Source organism: Coregonus clupeaformis, unplaced genomic scaffold, assembly GCF_020615455.1.
Source record: "Coregonus clupeaformis isolate EN_2021a unplaced genomic scaffold, ASM2061545v1 scaf0523, whole genome shotgun sequence".
NCBI classification, from domain to species: Eukaryota; Metazoa; Chordata; class Actinopteri; order Salmoniformes; family Salmonidae; genus Coregonus; species Coregonus clupeaformis.
In genome coordinates this window covers 79,316-106,305 of record NW_025533978.1, presented here as the reverse complement: position 1 = coordinate 106,305, position 26,990 = coordinate 79,316, and the positions used below count along the sequence as shown (strand labels likewise).

General features: G+C 42.0%; 1 protein-coding gene across 1 annotated transcript; it reads left to right on the top strand.

Annotated features, from left to right (window-relative positions):
* The first annotated feature begins 3,746 nt into the window (after positions 1 to 3,746).
* LOC121560619 (histamine N-methyltransferase) lies at positions 3,747 to 21,875 on the top strand. Its single transcript, XM_041873562.1, has 7 exons — positions 3,747 to 3,838; positions 3,995 to 4,134; positions 4,228 to 4,280; positions 5,939 to 6,046; positions 6,290 to 6,420; positions 19,299 to 19,392; positions 21,287 to 21,875. Exons 2-7 carry the CDS (start codon positions 4,004 to 4,006, stop codon positions 21,637 to 21,639), a joined length of 870 nt encoding a protein of 289 aa, XP_041729496.1. The 5' UTR covers positions 3,747 to 3,838; positions 3,995 to 4,003; the 3' UTR covers positions 21,640 to 21,875.
* Positions 21,876 to 26,990: the final 5,115 nt, after the last annotated feature.

Below are 26,990 nucleotides of genomic sequence, written 5' to 3'. Positions count from 1 at the left end.
TTTCAGTCGCTGAGTGTATTGTGTTGAGTCATCCGCATACATAGACACACTGGCTTTACTCAAAGCCAGTGGCATGTCGTTATTAAAGATTGAAAGAAGTAAGGGCCCTAACTTTAGTTGTGATACAAATGTTGGGCCATATGTTTTGATTTTTAATACATTCTAAGGCTGCATGATGTGACTCTAATGATGATTTGAAAAAAGTCGCATGACAGGCATGAGCTCTGCTTTATTTTTTGCGCAGGCTGTACACACTTCATCAGTCTCTCATTCACAATTTGACAAGCATTTTATAATGCCTCGAATTTCCCGGCTGCACCCCCTTAGTGTGGCCATAACCCCTATAAAAAAAGACATGCCTTTTGCGGCCAGTGGCCGTTGTGCCCTTGGGCTGAAAATAATAATAATAATTTCCTTTTCCCGGCTGCGTGCCAAAGTACCTCTCACTCACATGGCTCTCAGTCACGTGATCGGGTCTTTCTCACAGGCTACAAGTGAAGACAGACACATTGGGGACACATAATATACCTGCACTGTAATTAATAAAGATTATTAGCAGTCTTTAATTAATGATATACTCAGACAAACCTCTGCATTAGTCTAATACTGTTGTAGAAATGTGTCTTTGTCCTCAGTCAAACGCAAAGTATTTCAGAGTTTTTGTAGAATTAAGATAGACTTTATTACACACGCAAAAGAGCCGAGGTGGTTTGCAGAGCATCTAACTTTCCACCTCTCAGCTCTCAGTTTATATAGTCATTTTACATACATTTTAGCTTAATCCCTCCCTTTTTGGTTCCTCCACCACTGTCTCTAGTTTCCACCTCTTGACCGCTCCACCCACTTCCTTAATGGCGGTATCTGACTTCCCTCCCTTCTAGTTCCGTGTAGTGATGGGACCAAGCCCTAGTGATGGGACCAAGCCCTAGTGATGGGACCAAGCCCTAGTGATGGGACCAAGCCCTAGTGATGGGACCAAGCCCTAGTGATGGGACCAAGCCCTAGTGATGGGACCAAGCCCTGTCATGCAGAAATACCAGAGCCATTCCCTGATTCTGTTCTGACCCCTTAATTGATTCCCAAACCTATCAATCGGTACTTAAACATGGCTTAAAACATGGCAGGTCCATAATCAATCTCTCAAACATATACAAGCCTCCTCCCTCTGTACCACTCAGTCCAAACGCCCCTCATGCTGTGATTAACCATGTTTAGTTTGAACTCTGTTCAACCCTGGCTCCATTCCAGGACTATGCCTGAGGAGAGAGGCAAAGGGCAACAGTCTGGTTTCAGTCACTGATAAGGCAGGACAGCCGTGGATAAGGGAGGAGCGAGGAATTTGACCCGAAGACAGGTCAGATGAAAAAGAATAAACAGCCATAACAGCCCTATAGTTCACTGAGTCTGAAAAGATCACACTATAGTCCACTGAATAATTCCCATCAATACCAGTTCTATCTGGGCCATAGGTCACAGGTCACAGGTCAATGCTTATATAACACTGTACAGGCAGCTCTCAGATCCTTCCATGTTTACATTTTAGATATCTATTGTCTTGATTTAATTTTTAGATGTCTCCTATTTGAAGAGCAACATGTAAATCCTAAGAGATCTGGATGTGTTCATAGTCTGTAAGCACAATGCACTGTTCACATTAATATACAGCTATTCCTTAGTTATCTGTTAGCAGTGCTGGATTCACTCTATAAGGGAAAGAGGTTCACAGAGCCCTGTGAATAGAAAGTGAATTGATAATGGGAACAAAGGTTGCCCTTTGTGGGGGGGTTCCTTGAAACAGTCTGGGTCCATCCAATAGGAAACAGGCTATGTTTGGATGCCAGCCGAAAGCAGAGGAGTACAGTAGGGTGGTAAGGACTCTATTCAATGTGTATTGCAGAAGTTCAGGGTTGCAGTAAGGGCTCTATTCAATGTGTATTGCAGAAGTTCAGGGTTGCAGTAAGGGCTCTATTCAATGTGTATTGCAGAAGTTCAGGGTTGCAGCGTGATTGAAATTTAAAGGCAATGTTCCCACGTTAGCGGAGACTGCAGCAATACAGATTGAATTGAGCCGTAAGTCTGAGAGACTTGCCACTGTATAGTATAGTTTATGTATAATATAACAGGTCAGCTAAAATAAGGCAATGCATTTGTTCTCAATACATTCCTAGTGTCCTTCAAGATGCTTAACATAGCCTTTCAGTGTGTGAAATGATTGTTTGTTCGATAAGAATACCTCTGTAAGAATGCTGTTCATTGACTATAGCTCAGCATTCAACACCATAGTACCCTCCAAGCTCATCATTAAGCTCGAGGCCCTGGGTCTGAACCCCGCCCTGTGCAACAGGGTCCTGGACTTCCTGATGGGCCGCCCCCAGGTGGTGAAGGTAGGAAACAACACCTCCATTTCGCTGATCCTCAACACTGGGGCCCCACAAGGGTGCGTGCTCAGCCCGCTTCTGTACTCCCTGTTCACCCATGACTGCGTGGCCAAGCACGCCTCCAACTCAATCATAAAATTTGCAGACGACACAACAGTAGTAGGCTTGATTACCAACAATGACGAGACAGCCTACAGGGAGGAGGTGAGGGCTCTGGGAGTGTGGTGCCAGAAAAATAACCTCTCACTCAACGTCAACTAAACAAAGGAGATTATCGTGGACTTCAGGAAACAGCTGAGGGTCCACCACCCTATCTACATCGACGGGACCACAGTGGAGAAGGTGGAAAGCTTCAAGTTCCTTGGCGTACACATCACTGACAAACTGAAATGGTCCACCCACGCAGACAGTGTGGTGAAGAAGGCACAACAGAGCCTCTTCATCCTCAGGAGGCTGAAGACATTTGGCTTGGCACCTAAAACCCTCACAAACTTTTACAGATGCACAGTTGAGAGCATCCTGTCGGGCTGTATCACCGCCTGGTACGGCAACTGCACCGCCCGCAACCGCAGGGCTCTCCAGAGGGTGGTGTGGTCTGCCCAACGCATCACTGGGGGCACACTGCCTGCCCTCCAAGACACATACAGCACCCGATGTCACAGGAAGGCCAAAAAGATCATCAAGGACATCAACCACCCGAGCCACTGCCTTTTCACCCCGCTATCATCCAGAAGGTGAGGTCAGTACAGGTGCAAGCTGGGACCGAGAGACTGAAAAACAGCTTCTATCTCAAGGCCATCAGACTGTTAAATAGCCATCACTAGCACATTAGAGGCTGCTGCTGCCTATTGGAATCACTGGCCACTTTAAGAAATGGAACACTAGTCACTTTAATAATGTTTCTTGCATTACTCATCTCATATGTATATACTGTATTCTATAATATTCGACTGTATCTTAGTCCATGCCGCTCTGTCATTGCTCGTCCATATATGTATATATTCTTAATTCCATTCCTTACTTAGAGTTGTGTGTATTGGGTATGTGTTGTGAAATTGTTAGATATTACTTGTTAGATATTACTGCACTGTCGGAGCTAGAAGCACAAGCATTTCGCTACACCCGCAATAACATCTGCTAAACACGTGTATGTGACAAATACAATTTGATTTGATTTGAAATGAAATAATTCATGTAGAAGTGGTTGAGAGATGGATTAACCCTAGCCTCGAGAGAGGTTCTGGAAATGGATCCATGGATATTTGACTCATAGACTGCATGGGAATGGAATTTCACAGCTCAGCTGCATGGACTCTATGAACAGACCAATACTGTGCAGACAGACAATCTGTCTTATTACATAATCAGGGAGGGAGTCCACCCTGCCAGAGGGAGCGAGGGAGCGATCTCAGAAGGTCTACTCAGAAGAGGCTTCTCATTTCTCTGTACACTACAGCAAGGTGATCAATGCTTCTCACTGTACTTTCTCAATTGATTGATCTTGATGATTTATATGAAATATGTTATGGTGAATTGTGACATGTAGATGTGGTCTTAAAATAATAGTATTCTATGATCATACTAAGGTTAATGCCAGTTGGTCTTTACATCAACAGGCTGCAGCCATGAACACTGTGAAGCCAGCGGGGTACGAGGGACGTTATGTTCAGGGGTTCCAGTTCTACTTGAAACACTCGGAGGAACACAAGGCCATCCTTGGGTTTGTTGACAAGGTTCTCCCTGGAGAGTTCACCAGGTAACGATTTATAACTCATCTAGTCTGGTTAGTACGTTACTAATAATCATCTGGGATACATTTACAGTCAAATGTTCTCTTTGATTTCTGTAGAATTGGAGAGGGGAAATCCAAAATGGATGTTCTAGGTGTTGGAAGTGGTGGAGGTATGTGATTTAATCTGAGTGGCACTATTAATACTCAACTGTTTCTCCAGATTTATACCACTACAGTGACACTCTATATAGAGTCCTAGTACTACTATTATACAGAACCCTAACCCTAACCCACTCTATATAGAGTCCTAGTACTACTATTATACAGAACCCTAACCCTAACCCTAACCCACTCTATATAGAGTCCTAGTACTACTATTATACAGAACCCTAACCCTAACCCTAACCCACTCTATATAGAGTCCTAGTACTACTATTATACAGAACCCTAACCCTAACCCACTCTATATAGAGTCCTAGTACTACTATTATACAGAACCCTAACCCTAACCCTAACCCACTCTATATAGAGTCCTAGTACTACTATTATACAGAACCCTAACCCTAACCCTAACCCACTCTATATAGAGTCCTAGTACTACTATTATACAGAACCCTAACCCTAACCCACTCTATATAGAGTCCTAGTACTACTATTATACAGAACCCTAACCCTAACCCTAACCCTAACCCTAACCCTAACCCACTCTATATAGAGTCCTAGTACTACTATTATACAGAACCCTAACCCTAACCCTAACCCTAACCCTAACCCACTCTATATAGAGTCCTAGTACTACTATTATACAGAACCCTAACCCTAACCCACTCTATATAGAGTCCTAGTACTACTATTATACAGAACCCTAACCCTAACCCACTCTATATAGAGTCCTAGTACTACTATTATACAGAACCCTAACCCTAACCCACTCTATATAGAGTCCTAGTACTACTATTATACAGAACCCTAACCCTAACCCACTCTATATAGAGTCCTAGTACTACTATTATACAGAACCCTAACCCTAACCCACTCTATATAGAGTCCTAGTACTACTATTATACAGAACCCTAACCCTAACCCACTCTATATAGAGTCCTAGTACTACTATTATACAGAACCCTAACCCTAACCCACTCTATATAGAGTCCTAGTACTACTATTATACAGAACCCTAACCCTAACCCTAACCCACTCTATATAGAGTCCTAGTACTACTATTATACAGAACCCTAACCCTAACCCACTCTATATAGAGTCCTAGTACTACTATTATACAGAACCCTAACCCCTAACCCTAACCCTAACCCTAACCCTAACCCTAACCCACTCTATATAGAGTCCTAGTACTACTATTATACAGAACCCTAACCCTAACCCTAACCCTAACCCTAACCCTAACCCACTCTATATAGAGTCCTAGTACTACTATTATACAGAACCCTAACCCTAACCCTAACCCTAACTCCTAACCCCTAACCCTAACCCACTCTATAAGAGTCCTAGTACTACTATTATACAGAACCCCTAACCCTAACCCTAACCCCTAACCCTAACCCTAACCCTAACCCACTCTATATAGAGTCCTAGTACTACTATTATACAGAACCCTAACCCTAACCCTAACCCTAACCCTAACCCACTCTATATAGAGTCCTAGTATTATACAGTCCCTCCAGTTTTATGTGGTAATAGAGCAGTGATTGCTGAAATGTGCAAGGCCTTGCATAATATGCAGGGAATTGTTGATTTTGCTAAACATTCTACGATTGCGTCCTGCATTATGGCTTCATGGTCTTCTAGTTAAAGTATTATGGTATTTCAGGGGAGATCGATGCCCACATCCTGTCTGTTCTACAGTCTAAACTGCCAGCCACCACTCTTACTGCAGACATTGTGGAACCCAGCACCCAACTCACTGACAATTTCAAAGGTACTGATTTATTTAACCTTTATTTATATAGGGAAGTCACATTGAGACTGGTGTCTCTTTTGCTAGGGAGCCCTGATTCACAAAGAGCTACAGATTCAAAGAGCTACAGATTCAAAGAGCTACAGATTCACGTCTGCATTGTCATCTGTTCCAGGAGTTATCGTGATACAGAGTCTGTATATTTGATCATCATGAATAGTCTCATTGGATGCTTTGCCTGTTTGTCTTGTAACTGTTTTGTAGCGTTAGTGAAAAAGACTCCCAGCCTTCAGAAGATCCCATTCTCTTGGTACAGCGTGACGTGTGGAGCATATGAGGAACAGGTCAAAGACAAAGAAGAGATCAAAAGATTTGACTTCATTCACATGATTCAGGTAAAACGCTTGACTTCATAAAGGCTTGACTTCATGCACATGATTCAGGTGAAAGGCTTGACTTCATACACATGATTCAGGTAAGAGGATTGAAATTGCTTTGGAAATACCCCAGTGATCTTAACCAGTCAAGTTATTGTATATAGCACAGATTAGAACGTATTTGTAGTTGAACCTGCAGTGTGAGGGTGTGAGGGTGTGAGGGTGTGAGGGTGTGAGGGTGTGAGGGTGTGAGGGTGTGAGGGTGTGTGGGTGTGTGGGTGTGAGGGTGTGTGGGTGTGTGGGTGTGAGGGTGTGTGGGTGTGTGGGTGTGAGGGTGTGAGGGTGTGAGGGTGTGAGGGTGTGAGGGTGTGTGGGTGTGTGGGTGTGTGGGTGTGAGGGTGTGTGGGTGTGAGGGTGTGTGGGTGTGAGGGTGTGTGGGTGTGAGGGTGTGTGGGTGTGAGGGTGTGAGGGTGTGTGGGTGTGAGGGTGTGTGGGTGTGTGGGTGTGAGGGTGTGAGGGTGTGTGGGTGTGAGGGTGTGAGGGTGTGTGGGTGTGTGGGTGTGAGGGTGTGTGGGTGTGTGGGTGTGAGGGTGTGAGGGTGTGCGGGTGTGCGGGTGTGAGGGTGTGTGGGTGTGTGGGTGTGTGGGTGTGAGGGTGTGAGGGTGTGTGGGTGTGTGGGTGTGAGGGTGTGTGGGTGTGCGGGTGTGAGGGTGTGTGGGTGTGTGGGTGTGTGGGTGTGAGGGTGTGTGGGTGTGAGGGTGTGTGGGTGTGAGGGTGCGTGCAGCACAGTGTGGACATTTCAAGTGAAACGCCAGGGTTGTGGGTTCGTTTCCCACGGGGGGCCAGTATAAAAAATTATGTATGCACTCACTAACTGTAAGTCGCTCTGGATAAGAGCGTCTGCTAAATGACTAAAATGTAATGTAAATGTACTGTTAGCTAGCTAGCTAACGTTAGTTGGCTGGCTCACTAGCTAACGTTACGTGTATAATCTGTGTAGTAATATTATTCGTATCTCAGAACCATTTGCTTTGCTAGTTATTGCCTAATGTAAGCTAACTGTTCTCTCATTTGTCTCTGGAAGTAGCTAGCAAGCTAGCCAACGTTAGCCAGTTAGCTTGAGTGCTTGACTGCTGTTCTTAGGTCAGAAAGCTCGGATCATCCCTACTCCTCGGCCAGAGCGTCCAGTGTGCACTCTAAATGCTCCGAGAGCGAAACGCTCTGAATTTACGAACAAACAATCTGCCAACGCTCTGAGTTTACGAACGCCCAGAGCGCACTCTGGCACTCCAGATTGAATTTACGAACACGCCCGTAGTATAAACCAGCCTTTAGTCTTGAAATCTTTGGTTGTTTAGTACATGGCCTCACGTGAATCCTTAAAGAGATGGGTGGGGCTAAGGCTGAAGAGGGTGTGAACGATGCTGAATGGGTTTAGACAAAGAAGAGCTCTCCAGCAGGTTTACCAAAACATTCAAGGACCATTTTCTCAAAAGTGAGGTTACAAGTTTATCAACTTTCAAAGCAGAATTACTTTCCCATTGTTCCTCAACAGTAGCGTATGATACACAATTTTCTAGCTCTGAGTCTCTACTTTTATCCAATGTAAAAAACACAATTTCAAATGTTGCTACCTATCGAATCGATCTGGTCGGTCACATAAGGCCCCTAGTCTCAGTGATAACAGCTTTGATTGAATATGGCCCCTAGTCTCAGTGATAACAGCATTGATTACATATAGCCCCCTAGTGTCAGCGATAACCATATTGATTGAATATGGCCCCTTGTCTCAGTGATAACAGTATTGATTGAATATGGCCCATATTCTTTTTTTTAGGGGGTTGATCAGCTTAATATTGCAGATAGATTGTAACTTCAGTCAATGTAATTGTCTGCATCACTTCCAATCCCCCATGTTTTTTATATATTCATTAAGGTTTCGAGGCTGACGTTTGGCAACTCGAACCTTCAGCTCCCTCCACAGATTTTTTATGGAGGGAGCTGAAGATTCGAGTTGCCAAACGTCAGCCTCGAAACCTTAATGACTTGGAGAAGATCTGCAAAGAGGAGTGGGACAAAATCCCTCCTGAGATGTGTGCAAACCTGGTGGCCAACTACAAGAAACGTCTGACCTCTGTGATTGCCAACAAGGGTTTTTCCACCAAGTACTAAGTCATGTTTTGCAGAGGGGTCAAATACTTATTTCCCTCATTAAAATACAAATCAATTTATAACATTTTTGACATGCGTTTTTCTGGATTTTTTTGTTGTTATTCTGTCTCTCACTGTTCAAATAAACCTACCATTAAAATTATAGACTGATCATTTCTTTGTCAGTGGGCAAACGCACAAAATCAGCAGGGGATCAAATACTTTTTTCCCTCACTGTATTTCCCTTTATTACTTTCCAACCCCACCATCCTTTCCCTACTTGGAATAAACTAGTGAACAACAATGCCCAGGCCTCTACTTCCAGCTTATACTTACTATCTACATTTTATGGACACAGTCAATTTTACAATAATTATATTTTGTTTGTTTTTTCTCCTGAACTTCTTCTACTCTCAACCTCACCAATCATTTTCATGATGTCCATCTGGTTTGCTTCTATATGCCATATCTTTCTAACTATGCTCTTTCACAAAAGCTCCCAACCTACAACCTATATACTTATTATGGACACAGTATGCTTACATTATTAGTTATCTTGTTATTATTTGTTGTTAGTTGTTATTAGTCCCATCCTTCAACTCCATTCAACACCACCCATCTATCGCTTAACACCATCCACATAGGATTTATATTTCCCACTTAAAAAGATGAGAGAGGCCTGTCAACTATGACAGACAAATTGAGAAGAAAAAAATCCAGAAAATCACATTGTAGGATTTTTAATGAATTTATTTGCAAATTATGGTGGAAAATAAGTATTTGGTCACCTACAAAAAAGCTAGATTTCTGGCTCTCACAGACCTGTAACTTCTTCTTTAAGAGGCTCCTCTGTCCTCCACTCGTTACCTGTATTAATGGCCCCTGTTTGAACTTCTTATCAGTATAAAAGACACCTGTCCACAACCTCAAACAGTCACACTCCAAACTCCACTATGGCCAAGACCAAAGAGCTGTCAAAGGACACCAGAAACAAAATTGTAGACCTGCACCAGGCTGGGAAGACTGAATCTGCAATAGGTAAGCAGCTTGGTTTGAAGATCAAATCAAATCAAATCAAATCAAATTTTATTGGTCACATGCGCCGAATACAACAGGTGCAGACATTACAGTGAAATGCTTACTTACAGCCCTTAACCAACAGTGCATTTATTTTAAACAAAAAAAGTAAAAATAAAACAACAACAAAAAAAGTGTTGAGAAAAAAAAGAGCAGAAGTAAAATAAAGTGACAGTAGGGAGGCTATATATACAGGGGGTACCGTTGCAGAGTCAATGTGCGGGGGCACCGGCTAGTTGAGGTAGTTGAGGTAATATGTACATGTGGGTAGAGTTAAAGTGACTATGCATAAATACTTAACAGAGTAGCAGCAGCGTAAAAGGATGGGGTGGGGGCAGTGCAAATAGTCCGGGTAGCCATGATTAGCTGTTCAGGAGTCTTATGGCTTGGGGGTAGAAGCTGTTGAGAAGTCTTTTGGACCTAGACTTGGCACTCCGGTACCGCTTGCCGTGCGGTAGCAGAGAGAACAGTCTATGACTAGGGTGGCTGGAGTCTTTGACAATTTTGAGGGCCTTCCTCTGACACCGCCTGGTATAGAGGTCCTGGATGGCAGGAAGCTTTGCCCCAGTGATGTACTGGGCCGTACGCACTACCCTCTGTAGTGCCTTGCGGTCGGAGGCCAAGCAGTTGCCATACCAGGCGGTGATGCAACCAGTCAGGATGCTCTCAATGGTGCAGCTGTAGAATTTTTTGAGGATCTGAGGACCCATGCCAAATCTTTTTAGTCTCCTGAGGGGGAATAGGCTTTGTCGTGCCCTCTTCACGACTGTCTTGGTGTGTTTGGACCATGATAGTTCGTTGGTGATGTGGACACCAAGGAACTTGAAGCTCTCAACCTGTTCCACTACAGCCCCGTCGATGAGAATGGGGGCGTGCTCAGTCCTCTTTTTTTTCCTGTAGTCCACAATCATCTCCTTTGTCTTGGTCACGTTGAGGGAGAGGTTGTTGTCCTGGCACCACACGGCCAGATCTCTGACCTCCTCCCTATAGGCTGTCTCATCGTTGTCGGTGATCAGGCCTACCACTGTTGTGTCGTCGGCAAACTTAATGATGGTGTTGGAGTCGTGCCTGGCCATGCAGTCATGGGTGAACAGAGAGTACAGGAGGGGACTGAGCACGCACCCCCTGAGGGGCCCCCGTGTTGAGGATCAGTGTGGCAGATGTGTTGTTACCTACCCTTACCACCTGGGGGCGGCCCGTCAGGAAGTCCAGGATCCAGTTGCAGAGGGAGGTGTTTAGTCCCAGGATCCTTAGCTTAGTGATGAGCTTAGAGGGCACTATGGTGTTGAATGCTGAGCTGTAGTCAATGAATAGCATTCTCACGTAGGTGTTCCTCTTGTCCAGGTGGGAAAGGGCAGTGTGGAGTGCAATAGAGATTGCATCATCTGTGGATCTGTTGGGGCGGTATGCAAATTGGAGTGGGTCTAGGGTTTCTGGGATAATGCTGTTGATGTGAGCCATGACCAGCCTTTCAAAAGCACTTCATGGCTACAGACGTCAGTGCTACGGGTCGGTAGTCATTTAGGCAGGTTATCTTAGAGTCCTTGGGCACGGGGACTATGGTGGTCTGCTTGAAATATGTTGGTATTACAGACTCAGTCAGGGACATGTTGAAAATGTCAGTGAAGACACTTGCCAGTTGGTCAGCACATGCTCGGAGTACACGTCCTGGTAATCCGTCTGGCCCTGCGGCCTTGTGAATGTTGACCTGTTTAAAAGTCTTACTCACATCGGCTACGGAGAGCTTGATCACATAGTCATCCGGAACAGCTGGTGCTCTCATGCATGCTTCAGTGTTGCTTGCCTCGAAGCGAGCATAGAAGTGGTTTAGCTCATCTGGTAGGCTTGTGTCACTGGGCAGCTCGCGGCTGTGCTTCCCTTTGTAGTCTGTAATAGTTTTCAAGCCCTGCCACATCCGAGGAGCGTCAGAGCCAGTGTAGTACGATTCAATCTTAGACCTGTATTGACTCTTTGCCTGTTTGATGGTTCGTCGGAGGTCATAGCGGGATTTCTTATAAGCGTCCGGGTTAGAGTCCCGTTCCTTGAAAGCGGCAGCTCTACCCTTTAGCTCAGTGCGGATGTTTCCTGTAATCCATGGCTTCTGGTTGGGGTATGTACGTCACGGTCACTGTGGGGACGACATCATCGATGCACTTATTGATGAAGCCAGTGACTGATGTGGTGTACTCCTCAATGCTGTCTGAAGAATCCCGGAACATGTTCCAGTCTGTGCTAGCAAAACAGTCCTGTAGCTTAGCATCTGCGTCATCTGACCACTTTTTTATTAACCGAGTCACTGATGCTTCCTGCTTTAGTTTTAGCTTATAAGCAGGAATCAGGAGGATAGAGTTATGGTCAGATTTGCCAAATGGAGGGCGAGGGAGAGCTTTGTATGCGTCTCTGTGTGTGGAGTAAAGGTGGTCTAGAGTTTTTTTCCCTCTGGTTGCACATTTAACATGCTGGTAGAAATTAGGTAGAACGGATTTAAGTTTCCCTGCATTAAAGTCCCCGGCCACTAGGAGCGCTGCATCTGGATGAGCGTTTTCCTGTTGATTAATGGCCTTGTACAACTCATTCAGTGCAATCTTAATGCCAGCATTGGTTTGTGGTGGTAAATAGACAGCTATGAAAAATATGGATGAAAAGTATCTTGGTAAATAGTGTGGTCTACAGCTTATCATAAGATACTCTACCTCAGGCGAGCAAAACCTCGAGACTTCCTTAGTATTTAGATATCAACTGTGGGAGCAATTATTAGGAAATGGAAGACATACAAGACCATTGATAATCTCCCTCGATCTGGGGCTCTACGCAAGATCTCACCCCTTGGGGTCAAAATGATCACAAGAACGGTGAGCAAAAATCCCAGAACCACACGGGGGGACCTAGTGAATGACCTGCAGAGAGTTGGGACCAAAGTAACAAAGCCTACCATCAGTAACACACTACGCCGCCAGGGACTCAAATCCTGCAGTGCCAGACGTGTCCCCCTGCTTAAGCCAGTACATGTCCAGGCCCGTCTGAAGTTTGCTAGAGTGCATTTGGATGATCCAGAAGAGGATTGGGAGAATGTCATATGGTCAGATGAAACCAAAATAGAACTTTTTTGGTAAAAACTCAACTCGTCGTGTTTGGAGGATAAAGAATGCTGAGTTGCATCCAAAGAACACCATACCTACTGTGAAGCATGGGGGTGGAAACATCATGCTTTGGGGCTGTTTTTCTGCAAAGGGACCAGGACGACTGATCCGTGTAAAGGAAAGAATGAATGGGGCCATGTATCGTGAGATTTTGAGTGAAAACCTCCTTCCATCAGCAAGGGCATTGAAGATGAAACGTGGCTGGGTCTTTCAGCATGACAATGATCCCAAACACACCGCCCGGGCAACGAAGGAGTGGCTTCGTAAGAAGCATTTCAAGGTCCTGGAGTGGCCTAGCCAGTCTCCAGATCTCAACCCCATAGAAAATGTTTGGAGGAGTTGAAAGTCCATGTTGCCCAGCGACAGCCCCAAAACATCACTGCTCTAGAGGAGATCTGCATGGAGGAATGGGCCAAAATACCAGCAACAGTGTGTGAAAACCTTCTGAAGACTTACAGAAAACGTTTGACCTGTGTCATTGCCAACAAAGGGTATATAACAAAGTATTGAGAAACTTTTGTTATTGACCAAATACTTATTTTCCACCATAATTTGCAAATAAATTCATTAAAAATCCTACAATGTGATTTTCTGGATTTTCTTTTCTCATTTTGTCATAGTTGACGTGTACCTATGATGAAAATTACAGGCCTCTCTCATCTTTTTAAGTGGGAGAACTTGCACAATTGGTGGCTGACTAAATACTTTTTTTCCCCACTGTATATGCCAATTATATGATGGTCCGACCGCATTCTGTCCCCTATCAACACTTTTTAAACTTTTGGTGCCAACGAGAATGAGATAACAAAGAAGTCAAGACGACTAGCTTGATTGAGTCTCCGCCATGTATATCTCACTAGATCAGGATATTTAAGCCTCCATATATCTACTAGTTCTAATGTATTCATGACATTCACGATTTCCTTAAGAGCATGAGGGTGATTGTTTGTGGTGTGATTTCCTTTACGGTCCATTGAGCTATTTAAAACACTATTATAATCTCCCACCATAATAATATTGTCTTGAATTGCTTGCAGGGTTGATCATTTATTATACTGTATATATTGTCAAAGAATTGTGGATCATCATTATTTGGTCCGTAAAGGTTAATGAGCCATATCTGTTTATTGTCCAAAAACATATTTTAAATAATCCATCTACCTTGCGTATCTATTTGGACAATTTGCACATACGGATCAAAATTACTATTAATTCATATCATCACCCCTTTTGAGTTTCTTTGCCCATGGGAGAAGTATATTTCCCCCCCATTCCTTTTTCCACGCAACTTCATCTAGAATTGTTGAATGAGTTTCCTGTAAACAATAGATATTATATTCCTTCTCTTTGAGCCATGTAAATATTGTTCTTCTTTTGTTATTATCAGCTAAGCCATTACAATTATGACTGGCTATACTTATTTCACCATACACCATAATGAGATACAATTTTCAAGTCTATTTATAATTATAGTTTGTACATTTACCAATAAAAAATACCGTAATGATTGAGTGTCCATATAGCTGTACCGTGATATTTGCATTGCTACTAAGTAACCCTCCAATTGTTCTCCACTAATTCCCCCGCTAAAGCCCCTCCCCATCCCAAGTTGAGCCGTCATCCCAGTGATCGGCATCCCACCCACGTCCCTCCGGATCCCTAGGTTCCCGAGAGGCCAGGACCCATCCATCGAAAACAGCACACAGTGCCACCCACAAAACAGAAGCAGATTAACCGCCAAAAGCATTTCCAATGCTGTCACCTCTATACAGCTATGAAAAAGTATTTGCCCCCTTTCTAATGTTCTCTACTTTTGCATATTTGTGACACTGAATGTTATCAGATCTTCAGTCAAAACCTAATATTAGATAAAGGGAACATAAGTGGACAAATAACACAACAATTACATATTTATTTCATTTATTTCATAAACAAAGTTATGCAACACCCAATTCACCTGTGTGAAAAAGTAATTGCCCCCTTACACTCAATAACTGGTTGTGCCACCTTTAGCTGCAATGACTCCAACCAAATGCTTCCTGTAGATGTTGATCAGTCTCTCACGTCGCTGTGGAGGAATTTTGGCCCACTCTTCCATGCAGAACTGCTTTAACTCAGTAACGTGTGGGTTTTCAAGCATCCCCAAACCATCACACCACCACCACCATGCTTGACCTTTGGTATGATGTTCTTACTGTGAAATGCAGAGTTTGGTTTTCGCCAGGCATTACTGGAACTATGTCGTCCAAAAAGTTATACTTTTGAATCATCTGTCCATAGAACGTTCTTCCAAGAGTCTTGATGATCATCCAGGTGCTTTTTGGCAAACTTTAGTCAACTTTTTGGACGAGATGGGTCCCATTATGCCTGGCGAATACCAAACACTACATTCTACAGTAAGAACATCATACCAAAGTTCAAGCATGGTGGTGGTGGTGTGATGGTTTGGGGATGCTTTGCTGCCTCAGGACCTGTACGACTTGCCTTAATAGAAGGAACCATGAATTCTGCTCTGTATCAGAGAATTCTACAGGAGAATGTCAGACTATCCGTCTGTGAAATGAAGCTGAAGCGCAGCTGGGTCATGCAGCAAGACAATGATCCAAAACACACAATCAAGTCAACATAAAAAATAAATTTTTAAAAAAGCAACAAATTTGAAGTTTTGGAATGGCCTAGTCAAAGTCCAGACCTAATCCCAATTGAGATGTTGTGGCAGGACTTGAAATGAGCAGTTCATGCTTGAAAACCCACACGTCACTGAGTTAAAGCAGTTCTGCATGGAAGAGTGGGCCAAAATTCCTCCACAGCGGACGTAGAGAGACTGATCAACAACTACAGGAAGCATTTGGTTGGAGTCATTGCAGCTAAAGGTGGCACAACCAGTTATTGAGTGTAAGGGGCAATTACTTTTTTCACACAGGGAAATTGGGTGTTGCATAACTTTGTTTATGAAATAAATATGTAATTGTTGTGTTATTTGTTCACTTATGTTCCCTTTATCTAATATTAGGTTTTGGTTGAAGATCTGATAACATTCAGTATCACAAATATGCAAAAGTAGAGAAAATTAGAAAGGGGGCAAATACTTTTTCATAGCACTGTATATATATATATATATATATATATATATAACCATTTAAAAATATATATATATTCAAATATCTTGCATATCTTATTTTCCATCATTATCAATTAATATGCGTAATAATGTTGGCAGTTCATGCGTAGGATTTTATAAAATAACCCGGATTGCCATTGTATTACATTTAATTTACTGACAAGCAATTATTATCCTAGCAAACAATTACCGCAGTCCATCCCATACTACCCCCAACATCCCCACCCTCCTCAGTAATTTTCCATCCAAGTTGTCAGACCCCGGTGGCTTGTTATTGTTGATCGACAATAATACTTTTTTCACCTCTTCCACACTTACTTTACGGAATTCAAAATGACAATGTTTGATTTCATAATTTGGTCAGATATACTTGGATGTGTAGTATCAGCGTTTGTTGCTGGCATGTCATGCCTAAGTTTGCTAATCTTGCCAATGAAAAAATCATTAAAGTAGTTGGCAATATCAGTGGGTTTTGTGATGAATGAGCCATCTGATTCAATGAATGATGGTGAAGAGTTTGCCTTTTTGCCCAAAATTTAATTTAAGGTGTTCCAAAGCTTTTTACTATCTTTCTTTATGTCATTTATCTTTGTTTCATAGTGTAGTTTCTTCTTCTTTTTATTCAGTTTAGTCACATGATTTCTCAATTTGCAGTACGTTTGCCAAGCGGTTGTACAGCCAGACCTATTTGCCATCTCTTTTGCCTCATTACTCTCAACCATACCATTTTTCAATTCCTCATCAATCCAAGGGGATTTAACAGTTTTTACAGTCAGTTTCTTAATGGGTGCATGCTTATTAGTTACTGGGATAAGCATTTTCATAAATGTGTCTACTCTCAGTGAAAACAGTATTGATTGAATATGGCAACTAATCTCAGTGATATCAAATTGTTTGAATATGAACCCTAGTTTCAATGATAACAGCATTGATTGAACATAGCCCCTAGGCTCAGTGACAACAGTACACACTGAATATGTCCCCTAGTCTCAGTGATTACGGTATTGATTAAATACGGCCCCTGGTCTCAGTTATTACATTTACATTTTAGTCATTTTGCAGACGCTCTTATCCAGAGCGACTTACAGTTAGTTAGTGCATAATTTTTGTTATACTGGCCCCCCGTGGGAAACGAACCCACAACCCTGGCGTTGCAAGCGCCATGCTCTACCAACTGAGATACAGGGGACTATAACAGCATTGATTAAATATGGTTTCTAGTCTCAGTGATAATAGTATTGATTGAATATAGCTCCTAGTCTCAAAGATAACAGTATTGATTGAACATGGCTTCTAGTCTCAGAGATAACAGTATTGATTGAACATGGCCACTATTCTCAGAGATAACAGTATTGATTGAATATGGCCACTATTCTCAGTGTTAACAGTATTGATTGAATATGGCCACTATTCTCAGTGTTAACAGTATTGATTGAATATGGCCCCTAGTCTCAGTGATAACAGTATTGATTGAATATGGCCCCTAGTCTCAGTGATAACAGTATTGATTGAATATGGCCCTTTTTCTCAGTGATAACAGTATAAACTGAATATGGCCCCTAGTCTCAGTGATAACAGTATTGATTGAATATGGCCCCTAGTCTCAGTGATAACAGTATTGATTGAATATGGCCCCTAGTCTCAGTGATAACAGTATTGATTGAATATTGCCCCTAGTCTCAGTAATAGAAGTTCGGATTGCATATGGCCACTAGTCCCATTGATAACAGTATTCCTCTCTCATCCTCAACCTCACATACAGTTGAAGTCGGAAGTTTACATACACTTAGGTTGGAGTCATTAAAACTCGTTTTTCAACCACTCCACAAATGTCTTGTTAACAAACTATAGTTTTGGCAAGTCGGTTAGGACATCTACTTTGTGCATGACACAAGTAATTTTTCCAACAATTTTTTACAGACAGATTATTTCACTTATAATTAACTATATCACAATTCCAGTGGGTCAGAAGTTTACATACACTAAGTTGACTGTGCCTTTAAACAGCTTGGAAAATTCCAGAAAATGGTGTCATGGCTTTAGAAGATTCTGATAGGCTAATTGACATCATTTGAGTCAATTGGAGGTGTACCTGTGGATGTATTTCAAGGCCTACCTTCAAACTCAGTGCCTCTTTGCTTGACATCATGGGAAAATCAAAAGAAATCAGCCAAGACCTCAGAAAAAAATGTGTAGACCTCCACAAGTCTGGTTCATCCTTGGGAGCAATTTCCAAATGCCTGAAGGTACCATGTTGATCTGTACAAATAATAGTACGCAAGTATAAACACCATGGGACCATGCAGCCGTCATACCGCTCAGGAAGGAGACGCGTTCTGTCTCCTAGAGATTAACGTACTTTGGTGCGAAAAGTGCAAATCAATCCCAGAACAACAGCAAAGGACCTTGTGAAGATGCTTGAGGAAACCGGTACAAAAGTATCTATATCCACAGTAAAACGAGTCCTATATCGACATAACCTGAAAGGCTGCTCAGCAAGGAAGAAGCCACTGCTCCAAAACCGCCATAAAAAAGCCAGACTACGGTTTGCAACTGCACATGGGGACAAAGATCGTACTTTTTGGAGATATGTCCTCTGGTCTGAGGAAACAAAAATAGAACTGTTTGGCCATAATTACCATCGTTATGTTTGGAGGAAAAAGGGGGTCGCTTGCAAGCCGAAGAACACCATCCCAACCGTGAAGCACGGGGGTGGCAGCATTATGCTGTGGGGGTGCTTTGCTGCAGGAGGGACTGGTGCACTTCACAAAATAGATGGCATCGTGAGGAAGGAAAATTATGTGGATATATTGAAGCAACGTCTCAAGACATCAGTCAGGAAGTTAAAGCTTGGTCACAAATGGGTCTTCCAAATGGACAATGACCCCAAGCATACATCAAAGTTGTGGCAAAATGGCTTAAGGACAACAAAGTCAAGGTATTGGAGTGGCCATCACAAAGCCCTGACCTCAATCCTATAGAATATTTGTGGGCAGAACTGAAAAGGCGTGTGCGAGCAAGGAGGCCTACAAACCTGACTCAGTTACACCAGCTCTGTCAGGAGGAATGGGCCAAAATTCACCCAATTTATTGTGGGAAGCTTGTGGAAGGCTACCCAAAACTTTTGATCCAAGTTAAACAATTTAAAGGCAATGCTACCAAATACTAATTGAGTGTATGTAAACTTCTGACCCATTGGGAATGTGATGAAAGAAATAAAAGCTGAAATAAATCATTCTCTCTACTATTATTCTGACATTTCACATTCTTAAAATAAAGTGGTGATCCTAACTGACCTAAGACAGGGCATTTTTACTAGGATTAAATGTCAGGAATTGTGAAAAACTGAGTTTAAATTTATTTGGCTAAGGTGTATGTAAACTGTATATCCCTATTCAACCCCTTAGATGCTATACTACGTAGATGACTATTCAGGAACCATCAAGTTCTTTCACAGTCTTCTGAAGGACAACAGCAAACTGCTCATAGTTCATGAAGCAGGTTAGTATACCAGTTCAGTAACATATACTGTATAATATACAGTATCATATCATGTGTAATATACAGTAGAGTAACATATCATGTATAATATACAGTAACATATCATGTGTAATATACAGTAGAGTAACATATAATGTATAATATACAGTATCATATAATGTGTAATATACAGTAAAGTAACATATAACGCATAATATACAGTACAGTAACATATAATGTATAATATACAGGAACATATCATGTATAATATATAGCAACATATAACGTATAATGTAAAGTAACACATCATGTATAATATACAGTAGAGTAACATTTAATGTATATTATACAGTACTTTAACATAATGTATAATATACAGTAACATATAATGTATAATATACAGTACAACAACATATAATGTATAATATACAGTAACATATCATGTGTAATATACAGTAGAGTAACATATAATGAATAATATACAGTATCATATAATGTGTAATATACAGTAAAGTAACATATAACGCATAATATACAGTACAGTTACATATTATGTATAATATACAGGAACATATCATGTATAATATATAGCAACATATAACGTATAGTGTAAAGTAACACATAATGTATAATATACAGTAGAGTAACATTTAATGTATATTATACAGTACTGTAACATAATGTATAATATACAGTAACATATAATGTATAATATACAGTACAACAACATATAATGTATAATATACAGGACAGTTACATAATGTATATTATACAGTACTGTAACATAATGTATAATATACAGTAACATATAATGTATAATATACAGTACAACAACATATAATGTATAATATACAGGACAGTTACATAATGTATATTATACAGTAACATATAATGTATAATATATAGTAACATAGAATATACAGTACAGCAACATATAAAATATGATATACAGGACCATATAATGTATAAAATACAAAAACATATAATGTATAATATACAGTACAGTAACATATCATATACATTAAACAGTGCAGTAACATATATCTAATATACATTAACATAGAACATATAATATACAGTATCATATAATGTATAACATACAATACAGTAATATAGAATGTATAATATACAGTATCATATAACGTATAATATACAGTACAGTAACATTTAATGTATATTATACAGTACTATAACATAATGTATAATATACAGTAGAGTAACATTTAATGTATATTATACAGTACTGTAACATAATGTATAATATACAGTACAACAACATATAATGTATAATATACAGGACAGTAACATATAATGTATATTATACAGTAACATATAATGTATAATGTATATTAACATAGAATATACAGTACAGCAACATATAATATATAACATACAGGACCATTTAATGTATAATATACAAAAACATATAATGTATAATATACAGTACTGTAACATAATGTATAATATACAAAAACATATAATGTATAATATACAGTACTGTAACATAATGTATAATATACAAAAACATATAATGTATAATATACAGTACTGTAACATAATGTATAATATACAAAAACATATAATGTATAATATACAGTACTGTAACATAATGTATAATATACAAAAACATATAATGTATAATATACAGTACAGTAACATATCATATATATTAAACAGTGCAGTAACATATATCTAATATACATTAACATAGAACATATAATATACAGTTTCATATAACGTATAACATACAATACAGTAATATAGAATGTATAATATACAGTACAACAACATATAATGTATAACATACAGTAACATATTATCTATAATATACAGTACCATATAATGAATAATATACTGTTATAATATTATAATATGTCCTCCATTATTTCACTGTTCTCTATCATACTATTTCCAGCTGGCAGCGGCTGGGACACCCTGTGGAAGACCTACAGGAAAGAACTCTGCACCAAGTCCATCTCTGACTACCTGTCTGCTGGAGACATCAAGGTTCATCTGAAGCAGCTGGGGCTGAAGTATGACGAGCACCTCGTCCCCAACACCCTGGACATCACAGACTGCTTCACTAATGGGGATGAGATGGGAGAGCTGCTGCTGGACTTCATGACAGATCAGGACCACTTCCACCAGTCTCTGACCCCTGACCTTAGAGCAGGCATCCTGGACCTCCTCAGGAACAGATGCAGCACAGAGAAAGAGGGCCGGATACTGTTTGACTGCAGCTTGAGTTGTCTCCTGGTTTACTCCTGAACCATTTGTGGTGTTTAATGAGCATGCCAGAGTCATATGAAGAGATCTACTGTATACAGTACATGGCTCTGAGTTTGTCTATGTTCATTCATAGTCACCTGGCTAAGTGGCTATAGTACACTATGTAGCAAAGGCTATACCTATATATCTTCTGCAATACAACATGTTGGCTTTCTATCATCAAACCAACTTCTTTTGCATTGTTTTTAATAAAAGTGTCCTCTCATTCTTTCAAATATCATGCTCTATTTTGTAACAAAGATCAGATACACGCCAAGGCCAGTAGATGGAGCCATTAGTCCATATATCAGGTCAGTAGATGGAGCCATTAGTCCATATATCAGGTCAGTAGATGGAGCCATTAGTCCAGATAGCAGGTCAGTAGATGGAGCCATTAGTCCAGATAGCAGGTCAGTAGATGGAGCCATTAGTCCAGATATCAGGTCAATAGATGGAGCCATTAGTCCAGATAGCAGGTCAGTAGATGGAGCCATTAGTCCAGATATCAGGTCAGTAGATGGAGCCATTAGTCCATATATCAGGTCAGTAGATGGAGCCATTAGTCCAGATATCAGGTCAGTAGATGGAGCCATTAGTCCATATATCAGGTCAGTAGATGGAGCCATTAGTCCAGATATCAGGTCAGTAGATGGAGCCATTAGTCCATATATCAGGTCAGTAGATGGAGCCATTAGTCCAGATATCAGGTCAGTAGATGGAGCCATTAGTCCAGATATCAGGTCAGTAGATGGAGCCATTAGTCCAGATAGCAGGTCAGTAGATGGAGCCATTAGTCCAGATATCAGGTCAGTAGATGGAGCCATTAGTCCAGATATCAGGTCCAGTAGATGGAGCCATTAGTCCAGATATCAGGTCAGTAGATGGAGCCATTAGTCCAGATAGCAGGTCAGTAGATGGAGCCATTAGTCCAGATATCAGGTCAGTAGATGGAGCCATTAGTCCAGATAGCAGGTCAGTAGATGGAGCCATTAGTCCAGATAGCAGGTCAGTAGATGGAGCCATTAGTCCAGATAGCAGGTCAGTAGATGGAGCCATTAGTCCAGATAGTCAGTATATGGAGCCATTAGTCCAGATAGCAGGTCAGTAGGTGGAGCCATTAGTCCAGATAGTCAGTAGATGGAGCCATTAGTCCATATAGCAGGTCAGTAGATGGAGCCATTAGTCCAGATAGCAGGTCAGTAGATGGAGCCATTAGTCCAGATATCAGGTCAGTAGATGGAGCCATTAGTCCAGATAGCAGGTCAGTAGATGGAGCCATTAGTCTAGATAGTCAGTAGATGGAGCCATTAGTCCAGATAGCAGGTCAGTAGATGGAGCCATTAGTCCAGATAGTCAGTAGATGGAGCCATTAGTCCAGATATCAGGTCAGTAGATGGAGCCATTAGTCCAGATAGTCAGTAGATGGAGCCATTAGTCCATCAGTAGATGGAGCCATTAGTCCAGATAGCAGGTCAGTAGATGGAGCCATTAGTCCAGATAGTCAGTATATGGAGCCATTAGTCCAGATAGCAGGTCAGTAGATGGAGCCATTAGTCCAGATAGTCAGTAGATGGAGCCATTAGTCCAGATAGCAGGTCAGTAGATGGAGCCATTAGTCCAGATAGCAGGTCAGTAGATGGAGCCATTAGTCCAGATATCAGGTCAGTAGATGGAGCCATTAGTCCAGATATCAGGTAAGTAGATGGAGCCATTAGTCTAGATAGTCAGTAGATGGAGCCATTAGTCCAGATAGCAGGTCAGTAGATGGAGCCATTAGTCCAGATAGTCAGTAGATGGAGCCATTAGTCCAGATATCAGGTCAGTAGATGGAGCCATTAGTCCAGATAGCAGGTCAGTAGATGGAGCCATTAGTCCAGATAGCAGGTCAGTAGATGGAGCCATTAGTCCAGATAGTTAGTAGATGGAGCCATTAGTCCAGATAGCAGGTCAGTAGATGGAGCCATTAGTCCAGATAGTCAGTAGATGGAGCCATTAGTCCAGATAGCAGGTCAGTAGATGGAGCCATTAGTCCAGATAGTCAGTAGATGGAGCCATTAGTCCAGATAGCAGGTCAGTATATGGAGCCATTAGTCCAGATAGTGAGTAGATGGAGCCATTAGTCCATATATCAGGTCAGTAGATGGAGCCATTAGTCCAGATAGTCAGTAGATGGAGCCATTAGTCCAGATAGCAGGTCAGTAGATGGAGCCATTAGTCCAGATAGCAGGTCAGTAGATGGAGCCATTAGTCCAGATAGCAGGTCAGTAGATGGAGCCATTAGTCCAGATAGCAGGTCAGTAGATGGAGCCATTAGTCCAGATAGCAGGTCAGTAGATGGAGCCATTAGTTCAGATAGCAGGTCAGTATATGGAGCCATTAGTCCAGATAGTGAGTAGATGGAGCCATTAGTCCATATATCAGGTCAGTAGATGGAGCCATTAGTCCAGATAGTCAGTAGATGGAGCCATTAGTCCAGATAGCAGGTCAGTAGATGGAGCCATTAGTCCAGATAGCAGGTCAGTAGATGGAGCCATTAGTCCAGATAGCAGGTCAGTAGATGGAGCCATTAGTTCAGATAGCAGGTCAGTATATGGAGCCATTAGTCCAGATAGTGAGTAGATGGAGCCATTAGTCCATATATCAGGTCAGTAGATGGAGCCATTAGTCCAGATAGTCAGTAGATGGAGCCATTAGTCCAGATAGCAGGTCAGTAGATGGAGCCATTAGTCCAGATAGCAGGTCAGTAGATGGAGCCATTAGTTCAGATAGCAGGTCAGTATATGGAGCCATTAGTCCAGATAGTGAGTAGATGGAGCCATTAGTCCAGATAGCAGGTCAGTAGATGGAGCCATTAGTCCAGATAGCAGGTCAGTAGATGGAGCCATTAGTCCAGATAGCAGGTCAGTAGATGGAGCCATTAGTCCAGATAGTCAGTAGATGGAGCCATTAGTCCAGATAGCAGGTCAGTAGATGGAGCCATTAGTCCAGATAGCAGGTCAGTAGATGGAGCCATTAGTCCAGATAGCAGGTCAGTAGATGGAGCCATTAGTCCAGATAGCAGGTCTGTAGATGGAGCCATTAGTCCAGATAGCAGGTCAGTAGATGGAGCCATTAGTCCAGATAGCAGGTCAGTAGATGGAGCCATTAGTCCAGAAAGCAGGTCAGTAAATGGAGCCATTAGTCCAGATAGCAGGTCAGTAGATGGAGCCATTAGTTCAGATAGTCAGTAGATGGAGCCATTAGTCCAGATATCAGGTCAGTAGATGGAGCCATTAGTCCAGATAGCAGGTCAGTAGATGGAGCCATTAGTCCAGATAGTGAGTAGATGGAGCCATTAGTCCATATATCAGGTCAGTAGATGGAGCCATTAGTCCAGATAGCAGGTCAGTATATGGAGCCATTAGTCCAGATAGTGAGTAGATGGAGCCATTAGTCCATATATCAGGTCAGTAGATGGAGCCATTAGTCCAGATAGCAGGTCAGTAGATGGAGCCATTAGTCCAGATAGCAGGTCAGTAGATGGAGCCATTAGTCCAGATAGCAGGTCAGTAGATGGAGCCATTAGTCCAGATAGCAGGTCAGTAGATGGAGCCATTAGTCCAGATAGTCAGTAGATGGAGCCATTAGTCCAGATAGCAGGTCAGTAGATGGAGCCATTAGTCCAGATAGTCAGTAGATGGAGCCATTAGTCCAGATAGCAGGTCTGTAGATGGAGCCATTAGTCCAGATATCAGGTCAGTAGATGGAGCCATTAGTCCAGATAGCAGGTCAGTAGATGGAGCCATTAGTCCAGATAGCAGGTCAGTAGATGGAGCCATTAGTCCAAATAGCAGGTCAGTAGATGGAGCCATTAGTCCAGATAGCAGGTCAGTAGATGGAGCCATTAGTCCAGATAGCAGGTCAGTAGATGGAGCCATTAGTCCAGATAGCAGGTCAGTAGATGGAGCCATTAGTCCAGATAGCAGGTCAGTAGATGGAGCCATTAGTCCAGATAGCAGGTCAGTAGATGGAGCCATTAGTCCAGATAGTCAGTATATGGAGCCATTAGTCCAGATAGCAGGTCAGTAGATGGAGCCATTAGTCCAGATAGTCAGTAGATGGAGCCATTAGTCCAGATAGCAGGTCAGTAGATGGAGCCATTAGTCCAGATAGCAGGTCAGTAGATGGAGCCATTAGTCCAGATATCAGGTCGGTAGATGGAGCCATTAGTCTAGATAGTCAGTAGATGGAGCCATTAGTCCAGATAGCAGGTCAGTAGATGGAGCCATTAGTCCAGATAGTCAGTAGATGGAGCCATTAGTCCAGATATCAGGTCAGTAGATGGAGCCATTAGTCCAGATAGCAGGTCAGTAGATGGAGCCATTAGTCCAGATAGCAGGTCAGTAGATGGAGCCATTAGTCCAGATAGTTAGTAGATGGAGCCATTAGTCCAGATAGCAGGTCAGTAGATGGAGCCATTAGTCCAGATAGTCAGTAGATGGAGCCATTAGTCCAGATAGCAGGTCAGTAGATGGAGCCATTAGTCCAGATAGTCAGTAGATGGAGCCATTAGTCCAGATAGCAGGTCAGTATATGGAGCCATTAGTCCAGATAGTGAGTAGATGGAGCCATTAGTCCATATATCAGGTCAGTAGATGGAGCCATTAGTCCAGATAGTCAGTAGATGGAGCCATTAGTCCAGATAGCAGGTCAGTAGATGGAGCCATTAGTCCAGATAGCAGGTCAGTAGATGGAGCCATTAGTTCAGATAGCAGGTCAGTATATGGAGCCATTAGTCCAGATAGTGAGTAGATGGAGCCATTAGTCCAGATAACAGGTCAGTAGATGGAGCCATTAGTCCAGATAGCAGGTCAGTAGATGGAGCCATTAGTCCAGATAGCAGGTCAGTAGATGGAGCCATTAGTCCAGATAGCAGGTCAGTAGATGGAGCCATTAGTTCAGATAGCAGGTCAGTATATGGAGCCATTAGTCCAGATAGTGAGTAGATGGAGCCATTAGTCCATATATCAGGTCAGTAGATGGAGCCATTAGTCCAGATAGTCAGTAGATGGAGCCATTAGTCCAGATAGCAGGTCAGTAGATGGAGCCATTAGTCCAGATAGCAGGTCAGTAGATGGAGCCATTAGTCCAGATAGCAGGTCAGTAGATGGAGCCATTAGTTCAGATAGCAGGTCAGTATATGGAGCCATTAGTCCAGATAGTGAGTAGATGGAGCCATTAGTCCATATATCAGGTCAGTAGATGGAGCCATTAGTCCAGATAGTCAGTAGATGGAGCCATTAGTCCAGATAGCAGGTCAGTAGATGGAGCCATTAGTCCAGATAGCAGGTCAGTAGATGGAGCCATTAGTT